The sequence below is a fragment of the Capra hircus genome, chromosome 10 (assembly GCF_001704415.2).
Source record: "Capra hircus breed San Clemente chromosome 10, ASM170441v1, whole genome shotgun sequence".
Taxonomy (NCBI): Eukaryota; Metazoa; Chordata; class Mammalia; order Artiodactyla; family Bovidae; genus Capra; species Capra hircus.
This window is the reverse complement of record NC_030817.1, coordinates 50,898,123-50,913,158: the sequence shown is the minus strand read 5'-3', so window position 1 is coordinate 50,913,158 and position 15,036 is coordinate 50,898,123. Positions and strand designations below refer to the sequence as shown.

The 15,036-nt window shown below is 38.5% G+C and overlaps 1 protein-coding gene across 1 annotated transcript in view; it reads left to right on the top strand.

The window, feature by feature from the left end:
* The window catches only part of ALDH1A2 (aldehyde dehydrogenase 1 family member A2), a 117,640-nt gene that overhangs the window by 44,090 nt on the left and 58,514 nt on the right, over positions 1 to 15,036 (top strand). Inside the window, exons 2-3 of the mRNA XM_018054270.1 lie at positions 12,841 to 12,945; positions 13,143 to 13,283. Coding sequence (XP_017909759.1) covers positions 12,841 to 12,945; positions 13,143 to 13,283 — 246 coding nt within the window. The remainder of the gene's footprint in view (positions 1 to 12,840; positions 12,946 to 13,142; positions 13,284 to 15,036) is intronic.

Below are 15,036 nucleotides of genomic sequence, written 5' to 3'. Positions count from 1 at the left end.
CTTACCCCCTCTGTTGTAGTTGTCGATTTTATTGGCACTGTGAAATATAGTTAAGCTTTTGAGCTATTTTTTTTTTCCCCTTAGTCACATTTTTAAGAGTTGTTATAAACCTCTGGGCTTTGGGGCTTTTGCAGTTCTCTGGAGTTTTCTTTTTCTTTTCTCTTTTTTAATTTCAGTTTTTAATTTTTAAACCTATTATTTTTTTCTACATTTATTCCTTTGTTTTTCCTACTATTCTTTTCCCCTTGCAGTTAATCTTTAGTGTATATAAATCTTCTTTATCTCTATTAACTTTGCATATCTGTTCTTTCTTTCTTTCCTTTCCTCTTAACATATTTGTTAGCTTAATTTTCATTGCTTTCTTCCCTAGTTAGTACCTTGCTTTAGTTTTGTTTTCCAGTTTGTGCTTTAGTTAGTTAGCCTTTGACTGTGTGGATCACAATAAACTGTGGAAAATTCTGAAAGAGATGGGAATACCAGACCACCTGACCTGCCTCTTGAGAAACCTATATGCAGGTCAGGAAGCAACAGTTAGAACTGGACATGGAACAACAGACTGGTTCCAAACAGGAAAAAGAGTACGTCAAGGCTGTATATTGTCACCCTGCTTACTTAACTTCTATGCAGAATACATCATGAGAAACACTGGGCTGGAAGAAGCACAAGCTGGAATCAAGACTGCCGGGAGAAATATCAATCATCTCAGATATGCAGATGACACCACCCTTATGGCAGAAAGTGAAGAGGAACTAAAAAGCCTCTTGATGAAAGTGAAAGTTGAGAGTGAAAAAGTTGGCTTAAAGCTCAACATTCAGAAAACGAAGATCATGGCATCTGGTCCCATCACTTCATGGGAAATAGATGGGGAAACAGTGGAAACAGTGTCAGACTTTATTTTGGGGGGCTCCAAAATCACTGCAGATGGTGACTGCAGCCATGAAATTAAAAGATGCTTACTCCTTGGAAGAAAAGTTATGACCAACCTAGATAGTATATTCAAAAGCAGAGACATTACTTTGCCAACAAATGTCCGTCTAGTCAAGGCTATGGTTTTTCCAGTGGTCATGTGTGGATGTGAGAGTAGGACTGTGAAGAAAGGTGAGCGCCAGAGAATTGATGTTTTTGAACTGTGGTGTTGGAGAAGACTCTTGAGAGTCCCTTGGACTGCAAGGAGATCCAACCAGTCCATTCTAAAGGAGATCAGTCCTGGGTTTTCTTTGGAAGGAATGATGCTAAAGCTGAAACTCCAATACTTTGGCCACCTCATGCAAAGAGTTGACTCACTACAAAAGACTCTGCTGCTGGGAGGGGTTGGGGGCAAGAGGAGAAGGGGACGACAGAGAATGAGATGGCTGAATGGCATCACCAACTCAATGGACATGAGTTTGAGTGAACTCTGGGAGTTGGTGATGGACAGGGAGGCCTGGCATGCTGCAATTCAGGGGTTGCAAAGAGTCAGACACGACTGAGCAACTGAACTTGAACTTTTAGTTAGTTTTGTTCTGGTAGATATAATTTTTGGTTTCCTTTGTTCGCCAGGTCAACCTATTGTAATTTATTTTTGTTGGCCCATTTTGATTTTGCTTATAGGTGTATATATGTATATTCAGTCACACTTTTTATTGTTGTTATGAACTTCTGCCTCTATGTTGGGCTTTTACGATTCTGTGACATTTTCCTTTTTCTTTTTCCTTTTTACTTCTGTTTTTTTCTTATTTTCATATTTTATTTTTTATAATTTTAATTCTTAAAGCCTACTGTATTTTTTCTATATTTATTTCTTTGTTTGCCCTTCCTACTGTTCTTTTCCCCTTGCAGTTAATCTTCAGTTTATATAAATCTTTATCTACCTCTATTTAACTTTGCATATCTATTCTTTCTTTCTTTTCCTTCTTCCCAACATATTTGTTAGTTTTGTTTTCATTGCTTTATTCCCCACTTGGCACCTTGCTTTAGCTTTGTTTTCCAGTTGTGTTTTAGTTAGTTTTGTTCTTAACTAGTAAATATAATTTTTTTTATTTCTATACATTAGGATTTATATACATTAAGATTTATATACATTAAGATTTATTAAAGGTTAACTACAAGGGGGAAAGAATAGTAGGAAAAACAAAGGAATAAATGTAGAAAAAATCATAATAGGTTTAAAAATTAAAAACTGAAATCAAAAATGAGAAAAGAAAAAAAAGGAAAACTCCACATATTTTTGATTTCCTTTGTTTGCCAGGTCAGTCTACTGTACTTTATTTTTGTTGGACTGTTTTGACTTTGTTCATGGGTGATATGTATATATTCCATTATTTTAATTATTATGTGCCTTATTTTGTAACTGCCATTTGTCTGGGGTTCATCTTTGGTTTCTCATTTTTGGGTATTTGTTTTAATCTCACTTAATGCCATAACAAACCACTTGTGGAATCTTCATTCCTGACCAGAGATCAAGCCCTGAGCCTTTGGAGTGGAATCACTGACCCTAGACTACCAGAGAACTAACTGTAGGGAGTATCAGTTAGTGAGAACTCACACAAAGGAAACCACTTGAATACAAAATCTGGCATCACCCAATCCTGTGCAGGACACCTCATCTAAACAACAAACAAAACAAAAATATGAACCCAGTCGTCAGCGGACAGGATTACCACCTCACTCAGCCTTGCGCATCAGAGGAAAAACAAACAAACAAAAACTCAACACAAATCTCACCCTGTAAGAAGCTTACACAAAGCACTGGACCAACCTTAGGAGGGCAGAAACCAAAAGGAAGAAAGAATTCAACCTTGAAGTCTGGGAAATGGAGACCTCAAACACAATAAGTTAAAAAAATAATGATGAAAAGGCAGAGAAATACTACATAAATGAAGGAACAAACTAGAAACACAGAAGCCCAAATAAATGAAGAGGAAAGAGGCAAGCTACCTAAAAAAGAATTCAGAAAAATGAGTAAAGATGATCAAAAACCTTGAAAACAAAATGGCAAAAATGCAAGAATCATTTTTAAAAGACCTAGAAGAATTAAAGAATAAACCTACAGAGACAAACAACACAGTTACTGAAATTAAAAATACTCTAGAAGGAATCAATAACAGAATAGCTGAAGCAGTAGAACGAATCAGTGAGCTGGAAGATAAAATGGTGGAAATAACTTCTGAAGAGCAGTAAAAAGAATGAAAAGAACTGAGGATAGTCTCAGAGACCTCTGGGACAATATCAAATGCACCAACATTCGAATTATAGGGGTCCCAGAAGAAGAAGAGAAAAAGAAAGGGTATGAGAAAATTTTTGAAGAGATTATAATTGAAAATTTCCCCAACATGGAAAAGGAAATAGTCAAGTCCAAGAGGCACAGAGAGTCCCATACAGGATAAACCCAAGGAGAAACACGCCAAGACACATACTAATCAAACTAACAAAGATTAAACACAAAGAAAGAATAGTAAAAGCAGCAAAGAAGCGACAACATACAAGGGAAACCCCATGTGCTTAACAGCTGATCTTTCAGCAGAAACTCTGCAGGCCAGAAGGGAATGGCAGGATATATTTAAAGTACTGAAAGGGAAAATCCTACAACCAAGATTACTGTATCCAGCAAGGATCTCATTCAAAATTGATGGGGAAATCAAAAGCTTTTCAGACAAGCAAAAGTTAAGAGAATTCAGTACCACCAAACCAATTTTATAATAAATGTTAAAGAGATTTATATAGTCAAGAAATACAAAAGAAGAAAAAAGATCTACAGAATCAACCCCAAACAATTAAGAAAATGGCAACAGGAACATATATGTCAATAATTACTTTAAATGTAAATGGATTAAATGCTCCAACCAAAAGACACAGACTGACTGAATGGTTACAAAAACAAGACCCATATATATGCTGTCTACAAGAAACCCACTTCAGACCTCAAGACACATATAGACATATGAAAGTGAGAGGATGGAAAAACATATTCCATGCAAATGGGAAGCAAAAGAAAGCTGGAGTAGCAACCCTCAGATCAGATAAAATAGATCTTAAAGATTACAAGAGATAAGGAAGCACACAACATAATGATCAAGGTATCAATCCAAGAGGAAGACATAACAATTGTAAATATCTGTGCACCCAGCATAGGAGCACCTCAATACATAAGACAACTAATAGGCATAAAAGGAGAAACTGACAGTAACACAATAATAGTAGGAGACTTTAACATCCCACTCACACCAATGAACAGATCATCAAAACAGAAAATTAGTGAGAAAACACAAGTCTTAAATGATACATTAGATGAGATGGATCTTATTGATATCTTCAGGACATTCCATCCAAATGCAGAAGACTACACCTTCTTCTCAAGTGCACATAAAACATTCTCCAGAATAGACCACATCTTGGGTCACAAATCAAACCTCAGTAAATTTAAGAAAATTGAAATCGTATCAAGCATCTTCTCTGACCACAATGCTATGATATCAATTATAAGAAAAAAGCTGTAAGAAACACAAACACGTGGAGATTAAACAACACATTTTTAAATAACCAACAGGTTAGTGAAGAAATCAAAAAGGAAATAAAAAAATTTTTAGAAACAAATGACAATGAAAACACAACAGCTCAAAACCTATGGGATGTAGTAGCAGAAGCAGTCCTAAGAGGGAGTTTACAGCAGTGCAGTCCCACCCAAGAAACAAGAGAAATACAAGTAGACAGCCTAAGTGTACACCGGAACAACTGGAAAAAGAAGAACAAAAACTTCCAAAGTTAGTAGAAGGAGAGAAATCATAAAGATCTGAGCAGAAATAAATGAAAAAGAAATGATAGAAACAGTAGTAAAGATTAATAAAACTAAAAGCTGATTCTTTCAAAAGGTAAACAAAATTGACAAACCTTTAGCTAGAGTCATCAAAAAAAAAAAAAGAATCAAATGAACAAAATTTGAAATTAAAAAGGAGAGGTTACAACAGACAGTGCAGAGCTACAAAGGATCATAAGAGACTGTTATGAACAACTGTGTGGCAATAAAATGGGTAACCTGGAAGAAATGGACAGATTCCTAGAAAAGTTCAATCTTCTAAGACTGAACCAAGAAGAAATAGAAATCATGAACAGCCCAATAACAAGCACTGAAATTGATGCTGTGATTAAAAAAATCTCCCAAAAAACAAAAGCCCAGGACCAGATGGCTTCACAGAATTCTATCAAACATTTAGAGAAGAGCTAATGCCTGTCCTTTTAAAACTCTTTCAAAAAATTGAAGAGGAAGGAACACTTGCAAACTCACGCTATGAGGCCACCATCACCTTGATACCAAAACCAGACAAAGACAACACAAAAAAAGAAAACTACAGACCAAGGATGCAAAAATCTTCAACAAAATTTTAGCAAACAGAATTCAGCAATACACTGAAAAGCTCATACACCATGATTAAGTTGGGTCTATTCCAAGAATGCAAGGATTCTTCAATATAGACAAATCAATGTGATATACATATTAAAAGATATGAAAGATAAAAATCATATGATAATCTCAATAGATGCAGAAAAAGCCTTTGACAAAATTCAGCACCCATTTATGATAACAATTCTTTTTAAAAAAATGGGCATAGAAGAAACATACCTCAACATAGTAAAGACCATATATGATAAGCCTACAGTAAGCATTATTCTCAATGGTGAAAAAAATGAAAGCATTCCCCCTAAGATCAGGAACAAGACAAGGGTGTCCACTTTCACCACTGTTATTCAACATCATTCTGGAAGTCCTAGCTACAGCAATCAGAGAAGAAAAAGAAATAAAAAGAATCCAGGTTGGAAAAGAAGAAGTAAAACTCTCACTGCAGATGACGTGATACTGTACATAGAAAACCCTAAAAATAGTATCAGAAAATTAATAGAGCTAATCAGTTAGCAAAGTTGCAGGATACAAAATCAGTACACAGAAATCACTTGCATTTCAATATACTAACAATGAAAAATCAGAAAAAGAAATTAAGGAATCAATCCCATTCACCATTGCAACAAAAATAATTAAATATCTAGGAATAAACTTACCTAAGGAGACAAAAGAACTGTACACAGAAAATTATAAGATACTGATGAAGGAAATCAAAGATGACATAAACAGATGGAGAGAGAGTCCATGTTCCTGGGTAGGAAGAATCAATATTGTGAAAATGATTATACTATCAAATACAATCTACAGATTCAGTGTGACCCCTATCAAATTACCAATGGCATTTTTCACAGAACTAGAACAAAAAATTTCACAATTCATATAGAAACACAAAAGACCTGAATAGCCAAAGCAGTCTTGATAAAGATGAATGGAGGTGGAGGAATCAACCTTCCTGACTTTAGATTATGCTACAAAGCTACAGTCATCAAGACTGTATGGTACTGGAACAAAGACAGAAATATAGACCAATGGAACAAGATAGAAAGCCCAGAAATAAACTCTTGCACCAAGGGTACCTTATTTTTGACAAAGGAGGCAAGAATATACAGTGGGGAAAAGACAGCCTCTTCAATAAATGGTGCTGGGAAAACTGGACAGCTACATGTAAAAGAATGAAATTGGAACACTTCCTAACACCATACACAAAGATAAACTTAAAATGGATTAAAGACCTAAATGTAAGACCAGAAACTATAAAACTCTTAGAGGAAAACAAAGGCAGAACACTAGATGACATAAACCAAAGTAAGATCCTCTATGACCCACCTCCTAGAGTAATGAAAATAAAAACAAAAGTAAACAAGTGGGACCTGATTAAACTCAAAAGCTTTTGTACAGCAAAGGAAACTATAAGCAAGGTGAAAAGACAACCCTCAGAATGGGAGAAAATAATAGCAAATGAAACAACTGACAAAGGATTAATTTCCAAAATATACAAGCAGCTCATACAACTCAATACCAGAAAAACAGACAACCCAATCAAAAAGTGGGGAAAAGACCTAAACAGACATCTCTCCAAAGAAGACATACAGATGGCTAACAAACACATGAAAAGATGCTCAACAGCATTCATTATTAAAGAAATGCAAATCAAAACTGCAATGAGATATCACCCCACACCAGTCAGAATAGCCATCATCAAAAAATCTACAAACAATAAATGCTGGAGAGGGTGTGGAGAAAAAGGAATGCTTGCACTGTTGGTGGGAATGTAAATTGATACAGCCATTATGGAAGATGGTATGAAGATTCCTTAAAAAACTAGGACTAAAGCCACCATATGACCCAACAATCTCACTCCTAGGCATAATATACCCTGAGGAAACCAGAATTTTAAAAGACACATGTATCCCATTGTTTACTGCAGCACTATTTACACAACAGCTAGAACATGGAAGCAACCTAGATGTCCATCGACAGGTGAATGGATAAAGAAATTGTGGTACGTATACACAATGGAATATTACTCAGAATAAAAAGGAATGCATTTGAGTCAGTCCTGATGAGGTGAATGGACCTAGAACCTATTATACAGAGTGAAGTGAGTCAGAAATAGAAAGATAAATACCATATTCTAATACATATATATGGAATCTGGAAGAATGGTACTGAAGAACTTATTTAAAGGTCAGCAGTGGAGAAACAGACATAGAGAATAGACTTATAGACATGGGGAGAGGGGAGGAGAGGGTGACATGTATGGAAAGAGTAACATGGAAAATTACATTGCCATATGTAAGATAGATAGCCAGTGGGAATTTGCTGTATGGCTCAGGAAACTCAAACAGGGTCTTTCTATCAACTTAGAGGGGTGGGGTGGGGAGGGAGTTGGGAGGTTGGTTCAAAAGGGAGGGGATATTTGTATACCTTATGGTTGATTCATGTTGAGGTTGCAGAAAACCTCAGAAAAAAAATTTCAGAAAACCAAATTCTGTAAAGCAATCATCCTTCAATAAAAAAATAAGTTAAATAAAAAGAAAGTGGTGGTACATATACACAATGGAATATTACTCAGCTATTAGAAAGAACGCTTTTGAATTAGTTCATATGCAGTGAGCCTCAGAGCCTAAACTGGAGCCTATTATACAGAGTGAAGTAAGTCAGAGAAAAAAACACTAACAGTATATTAATGCATATATATGGAATTTAAAAAGATGATAATGATGACCCTATATGTGAGACAGCAAAAGAGACACAGATATAAAGAACAGATTTTTGGACTCTGTGGGAGAAGGCGAGGGTGGGATGACTTGAGAGAATAACATTCAGTTCAGTTCAGTTCGGTTCAGTCCCTCAGTCATGTCTGACCCTTTGCAACCCCATGAATCACAGCACACCAGGCCTCACTGTCCATCACCAACTCCCGGAGTTTGCTCAAACTCATGTCCATTGAGTCAGTGATGCCATCCAACCATCTTATCCTCTGTTGTCCCCTTCTCCTCCCACCTTCAATCTTTGCCAACATCAAGGTCTTTTCAAATGAGTCAGTTCTTCGCATCAGGTGGCCAAAGTATTGGAGTTTCAGCTTCAGCATCAGTCATTCCAATGAACATACAGGACTGATTTCCTTTGGGATGGACTGGTTGGATCTCCTTGCAGTCCAAGGGACTCTCAAGAGTCTTCTCCAACACCACAGTTCAAAAGCATCAATTCTTCGGTGCTCAGCTTTCTTTAAAGTCCAACTCTCACATCCATACATGACTACTGGAAAAACCATAGCCTTGACTAGATGGACCTTTGTTGGCAAAGTAATGTCTCTGCTTTTTAAAATGCTGTCTAGGTTGGTCATAACTTTTCTTCCAAGGAGCAAGCATCCTTTAATTTCCTGGGTGCAGTCACAATCTGCAGTGATTTTGGAGCCCCCCAAAATAGTCAGCCACTGTTTCCACTGTTTCTCCATCTATTTGCCATGAAGTGGTGGGACCAGATGCCATGATCTTAGTTTTCTGAATGTTGAGCTTTAAGCCAACTTTTTCACTCTCCTCTTTCACTCTCATCAAGAGGCTCTTGAGTTCTTCCTCGCTTTCTGCCATAAGGGTGGTGTCCTCTGCATATCTGAGATTATTGATATTTCTTCTGGTAATGTTGGTTCCAGCTTGTGCTTCCAACCCAGCATTTCTCATGACGTACTCTGCATGTGAGTTAAGTAAGCACAGTGACAATATACAGCCTTGGCATACTCCTTTTCCTATTTGGAACCAGTCTGTTGTTCCAGCAAATTTGGAAAACTCGGCAGTGGCCACAGGACTGGAAACGGTCAGTTTTCATTCCAATCCCTAAGAAAGGCAATGCCGAAGAATGCTCAAACTACCGCACGGTTGTACTCATTTCACATGCTTGTTGGAGAAGGAAATGGCAACCCACTCCAGTACTCTTGCCTGGAGAATCTCATGGATAGAGGAGCCTGGTGGGCGACAGTCCATGGGGTCACAAAGAGTCAGACAGGACAGAGCGACTTCACTTTCACATGTTTGTAAAGTAATGCTCAAAATTCTCCAAGCCAGACTTCAACAGTACGTGAACTGTGAACTTTCAGATGTTCAAGCTGGTTTTGGAAAAGGCAGAGGAACCAGAGATCAAATTGCCAACATCTGCTGGATCATTGAAAAAGCAAGAGAGTTCCAGAAAAACATCTATTTCTGCTTTATTGACTATGCCAAAGCCTTTGACTGTATGGATCACAAACTGTGGAAAATTCTGAGAGAGATGGGAATACTAGACCACCTGACCTGCCTCTTGAGAAATCTGTATGCAGGTCAGGAAGCAACAGTTAGAACTGGACATGAAACAACAGACTGGTTCCAAATAGGAAAAGAATAACGTTGAAATATGTATATTATCATATGTGAGATAGATGACCAGTTCAAGTTTGATGCATGAAATGGCAGTCAAAGCTGGTGCACTGGGACAACTCAGAGGGATGGGATGGGGAGAGTGGTGGGATGGGGGTTTGGGACGGGGGAACACATGTACCCCTGTGACTGATTCATGTCAATGTATGGCAGTAACCACCGCAATATTGTAGAGTAACTAGCTTCCAATTAAAATGAATTAATTAATTTTTTAAAAAAGATCCCATACTATATTTTATACTGAGAAAATTATCCGTGGGCTTAAATAACAGTAAGAGGATGAATTTTATTCTATTAAAAAATAAGTGGTTTTTCTGTTTGACCTTTGGTAGACCTCTAAGAAACAATAGAAGGTCATGGAATATCAGTCTTTACACACATCCCTGGTGACTCAGTCAGTAAAGAATGTGTCTGCAGTGCAGGAGACCCAGGTTCGATCCCTGGGTCAGGAAGATCCCCTGGAGGAGGAAATGGCAACCCACTCCAGTATTCTTGCCTGGAGAATTCCATGGACGGAGCAGCCTGGTGGGCTATAGTCCGTGGGGTCAGACATGACTGAGCGACTAAACCACCACCACCACATACATTTAGAACTGTTCAATAAAGCTTAAAAACTGTAATTGGAGCTGATGACATATCAAGAGTTAAGAAGTTTTAGTCAAATAGTGAATAAAAAGAATATTGGCACGACCCATTCCATTCTCCCTTAAACCTGATAAGGTCTAGAAGTGAATGTTTAATGAAACTAACCTCTAATAACTGTTTTTCTTTTGTTACCTTTAAGATCATACTGCATTTCAAAGGGGTATACAGATTCAATGAAAAATGTTAGGAAATTTGTTAAACGGAGTGAAAAGAGTCTTATAACCATTAAATAGTTGTGTTTCTTTGGTCTGAGCAAGTCTGGAAACCAGGGTACAGTGGGAAGAGCAACAGACCCAGAGCCCGGAAATAACCTGCTGTTTCTGACTATTAACCTCTCTCAATGTCTTCATCTTCAGTTGAAATAATAAAATCCTGCCTTTAGGGTTGTTGTGAGTATTTAATAAACTACTAGGGACTGTTGACCCTTGAAAGGCTGGAACTGTTAATCATCCTTGCCTCTCCTGTGTCTAGAAATACCTTACATTTATTAAATACATTATACAAATGAATACAGCATATTAAGCATGTTTACACATTCATAGTAAAAACTTAAAAACTGTTACAAAATCATTGTGTTTGTGCTCAGTACCTTTGTATTAAGTGCGTTTATAGGCTTAAGGTATTTTTTCCCTCCTTTTATCTTAAAAAGCCTCAGTAAAAGAAGACTCCTTCAACACAGGCTCATTGTTTTATCAAATCAAGGAAAGAGCAAAGATCTGATATAACCTAGAACTTAATATTTAAAATTGTAGATATACACTCACTTTCAGTTCAGTTCAGTCGCTCAGTCGTGTCTGACTCTTTGCAACCCCATGAATCGCAGCACGCCAGGCCTCCCTGTCCATCACCAACTCCCAGAGTTCACTCAGACTCACGTCCATCGAGTCAGTGATGCCATCCAGCCATCTCATCCTCTGTCGTCTGCGTCTTCTCCTCCTGCCCCCAATCCCTCCCAGCATTAGAGTCTTTCCAGTGAGTCAACTCTTCGCATGAGGTGGCCAAAGTACTGGAGTTTCAGCTTTAGCATCATTCCTTCCAAAGAAATCCCAGGGCTGATCTCCTTCATAATGGACTGGTTGGATCTCCTTGCAGTCCAAGGGACTCTCAAGAGTCTTCTCCAACACCACAGTTCAAAAGCATCAATTCTTCGGCACTCAGCCTTCTTCACAGTCCAACTCTTTAGCCTCATCTGTAATTATTAAAATGCCAAGCAGTAGCAAATCAGCTTATCATTGTGTTTGTTCTAAATTGACGGCTACTAAATGGTTCATAAGTTCAGAAATTTTTGTTATTGGGCCATAAATTTTATGGAGCAAAATATCTTTGTGTATTCTTTGAGCTTTCATAGTCCAAAATATTAGTTTGGATTTTTTTAATGTCAATAAAAATTTAATGTTTTTGCCCATATTTTCCCTCCTCCTTTAACTCATCTCTTACAAATCTCCTGAGAAATTGACTTGCATAATTTCTTAAACCATTAGTCTCTTTGCCATTTTAAGATAACCTTCATTTCCTATATAAAGAAACCAAGGCTCTTAAGAAAAATCCTGGAGAGACCAATTCGAAAGTTATAGGCCTTTTTACTTTGCCTACCCAGCAAAAGGAAGGTGATCTAACTGGGGTTTACACATGTAAGTTGTTCAGCTCACCAGCTGGTTTGGTCAGAGTCATTGCTGTGTTCTGGTTCTGACTATAAATTAGGCAAATGCTTGTTCCAGCACCATTCAGGTTTCCCTGTGAGGTCACTTAAGGCCTCTGACAGAGAAACTAGTAGCTCAGGCTGACAGTTTGATCCATGATTTACCCTTTTGGGATACTGGCCAGAGCTTAGACTATAATAAATACTTTCTCAGCTTCAGAATATGCTCTGTATGTAGGTGAGACTCTCCTTCCTTCCTTGTTTGACTCTCTCAGTAATTGACAGATTCACTAAAGGTAAGCATTATATTTAATCTTTGGATGACATTGAGGTAAAAATACCACAAAGGAAATTTCTGAATTGGGGGTGAGGCTAGACTGCACAATGATCAAGCTTTTTTTGTAACTCTTCAAATTCTGTACTTTAGTTATATACCAGCAAGTATGCTGTGCTATGCTTAGTTACTGTCGTGTCCAACTCTGCAACCTCATGGACTGTAGCCTGCCAGGCTCCTCTGTCCATGGGGATTCTCCAGGCAAGAATACTGGAGAGGGTTACCATGCCCTCCTCCAGGGGATTTTCCTAACCCAGGGAGTGAACCCAGGTCTCCCGCATTGCAGGTGGATTCTATACCGTCTGAGTCACCAGGGAAGCCCAAGAATACTGGCAGAGCAAGTATTACTACTATAGTACTTTCATATAATACAGCACCATTGACTGACTTTCTGTCACTTACCTTATGGAGTCCATTCTGTTGTCTGTTCCCTTAGATTTTTATTAACAACGAGTGGCAGAACTCAGAGAGTGGGAGAGTGTTCCCCGTCTATAATCCAGCCACAGGGGAACAGGTGTGTGAAGTTCAAGAAGCAGACAAGGTATGTTCATCTGAGAAGAAAAACTGCTATGGAATAGCTACCTTCAGACAGCAAAACACTAAACTTATGCTGTCCAGACATCACCACTGACGTTCATTTATCACCGTGTGTGTGTGTGTGTGTGTGTGTGTGTGTGTGTGTGTGAAAGCAAATGTTTCTTCCTTTATTGCATCATTATCTCTCTTCCTCTCTAACAGGCAGACATAGACAAAGCAGTGCAGGCAGCCCGCCTGGCTTTCTCTCTGGGTTCAGTGTGGAGAAGGATGGATGCTTCAGAAAGAGGCCGTCTGTTGGATAAGCTTGCAGACTTGGTGGAACGAGACAGGGCAGTCCTTGCAGTAAGTAACCTAAGAAAACATCGTCTTTACCACGAAATTTACCATCCACTGAAATTTAGATTCCTCAGTCTTTCTGAAAACATGATATGACACAGATCTGGGGAACAAGTGAAGGAGTACATAATAACTCATGAAAAAGGGGAGAGGTTTGGCTTCTGGGGACCAGCTGAGTGTCTTTTACTGAATTTTGAAGAACAGAACCACAGCTTCCCATGACTGGTACAGACCTTGCTGCTTTCCTTGTCCCTCTCCCTTCCACCCTCAACGAAAGAACAAGAACAATCCAGCAGTGGGAAAGTGAGCACGTTGCCTGCAGGAAGCCCAACCACTCTGTTGGCATTCCGAAGAGTTTTGCTTCTCCAATGTGAGCCCCTCTTAACCAGAGAGAAGGTGGTTCTTAATCCTTCAGAAGCAGAAGGTGTGATGCAGACCTCTCATATAGCTCTGCTCCCTTTCTTCTTCTGTCACTTTCTAGAATTAATAGAAAGGAGAGACAGGAGACAGCAACTTTCTTTTGCTACAATGATCATTTTCTCACATAAGGGACATTCGCTTTCCTAGTGGTTTGTTGTTGATGCTGTTTTAAAAATAGAAGTCAGTTTCTTCAAGAATACACTCTTGAACACTGGAACCATTTTGAAATGCCCGTAGTCTTCACCTGCATGACCCATAATGACTCAGTCACTGAATATTGAGGGCATCCTTGTCGAGTCAGTGCATTAGGGCCATGAGTACTACGGTCTCTCCTCTGCTTGGAAAGTCACATCACTCTTGGGTTTCCTTTGGGGGAGGGGAGCACCAGTCCCTTCGGCATTGTCACTTCCACCATCACTCTCCCTTCTTCCATCCCCCTCATGGATCTGTTTCTAGTGTGGAAACAAAAATGGATGCCTTATGGAGATGGTTTGGAACTCCTGCTGTGTGTAACACATATTTGTCCATAAAAGCATTTTCTGGTTTGGTACTTCAAGGAATGCTGTTTCCAATGAGGTGTTTCTACATGTTGGGAAAAGGTGTTTCATGAAGATTCATAAGACACTTGGCATGTTAAAGACTGACAAGCCCTGCTCAGTGTGTCTCAACCCTTTTGGAGCCCCAACACTAATTTTCTGGCTAATCTGTCAATATTGTACAAAACAGAATTCTTTGGCGTACCTTGGGGGAACGCTGGTCTGTATGCTATCTCTTTACTGGATTTTGATTTCTTTGAGAGTGAAAAGTGTGTTTTACTTCCTAGTGTTGTAGTCCGAGTATAGTTCTTGGCACGTAAATAGTATGATGGGGGCACACTGATGGTCTGTAATTATCTATTTCAGTTAAATCCATACAGTATTCATAACATAGATTAGCGGTACTTACTAGATGAAGATGTAGTTCATTTCTGCAGTTATCTTTTCATGTCATAACATTCAAATGCCATCCTTTCTCTGACGTGTCTCACTGTGGTCAAGTCCTTTTTCCCATCACACTTAAATGAGAGTCCTACTTTTAAACACTCCTAAGCCATGTGACGAATGAATTTTACTAAGAGGTATCCTCTTGAATATAGGGAAGCTCCTGACCAGAATACTGAAGGTAATATTACATCCAGGTAAACACAATTGAGAATAAACCCAGGGCTGGCAACTCTCCGGTGATCAACAGCTCATAGGGATGGACTGCTTAGGTGGCCTAGAATCTGCTGAATGGCTCTGCTTTAGTCTGTGTAGTCTAGACCTTGGCTCTATGCCCTCTGTGTGGAGAATATAATGCT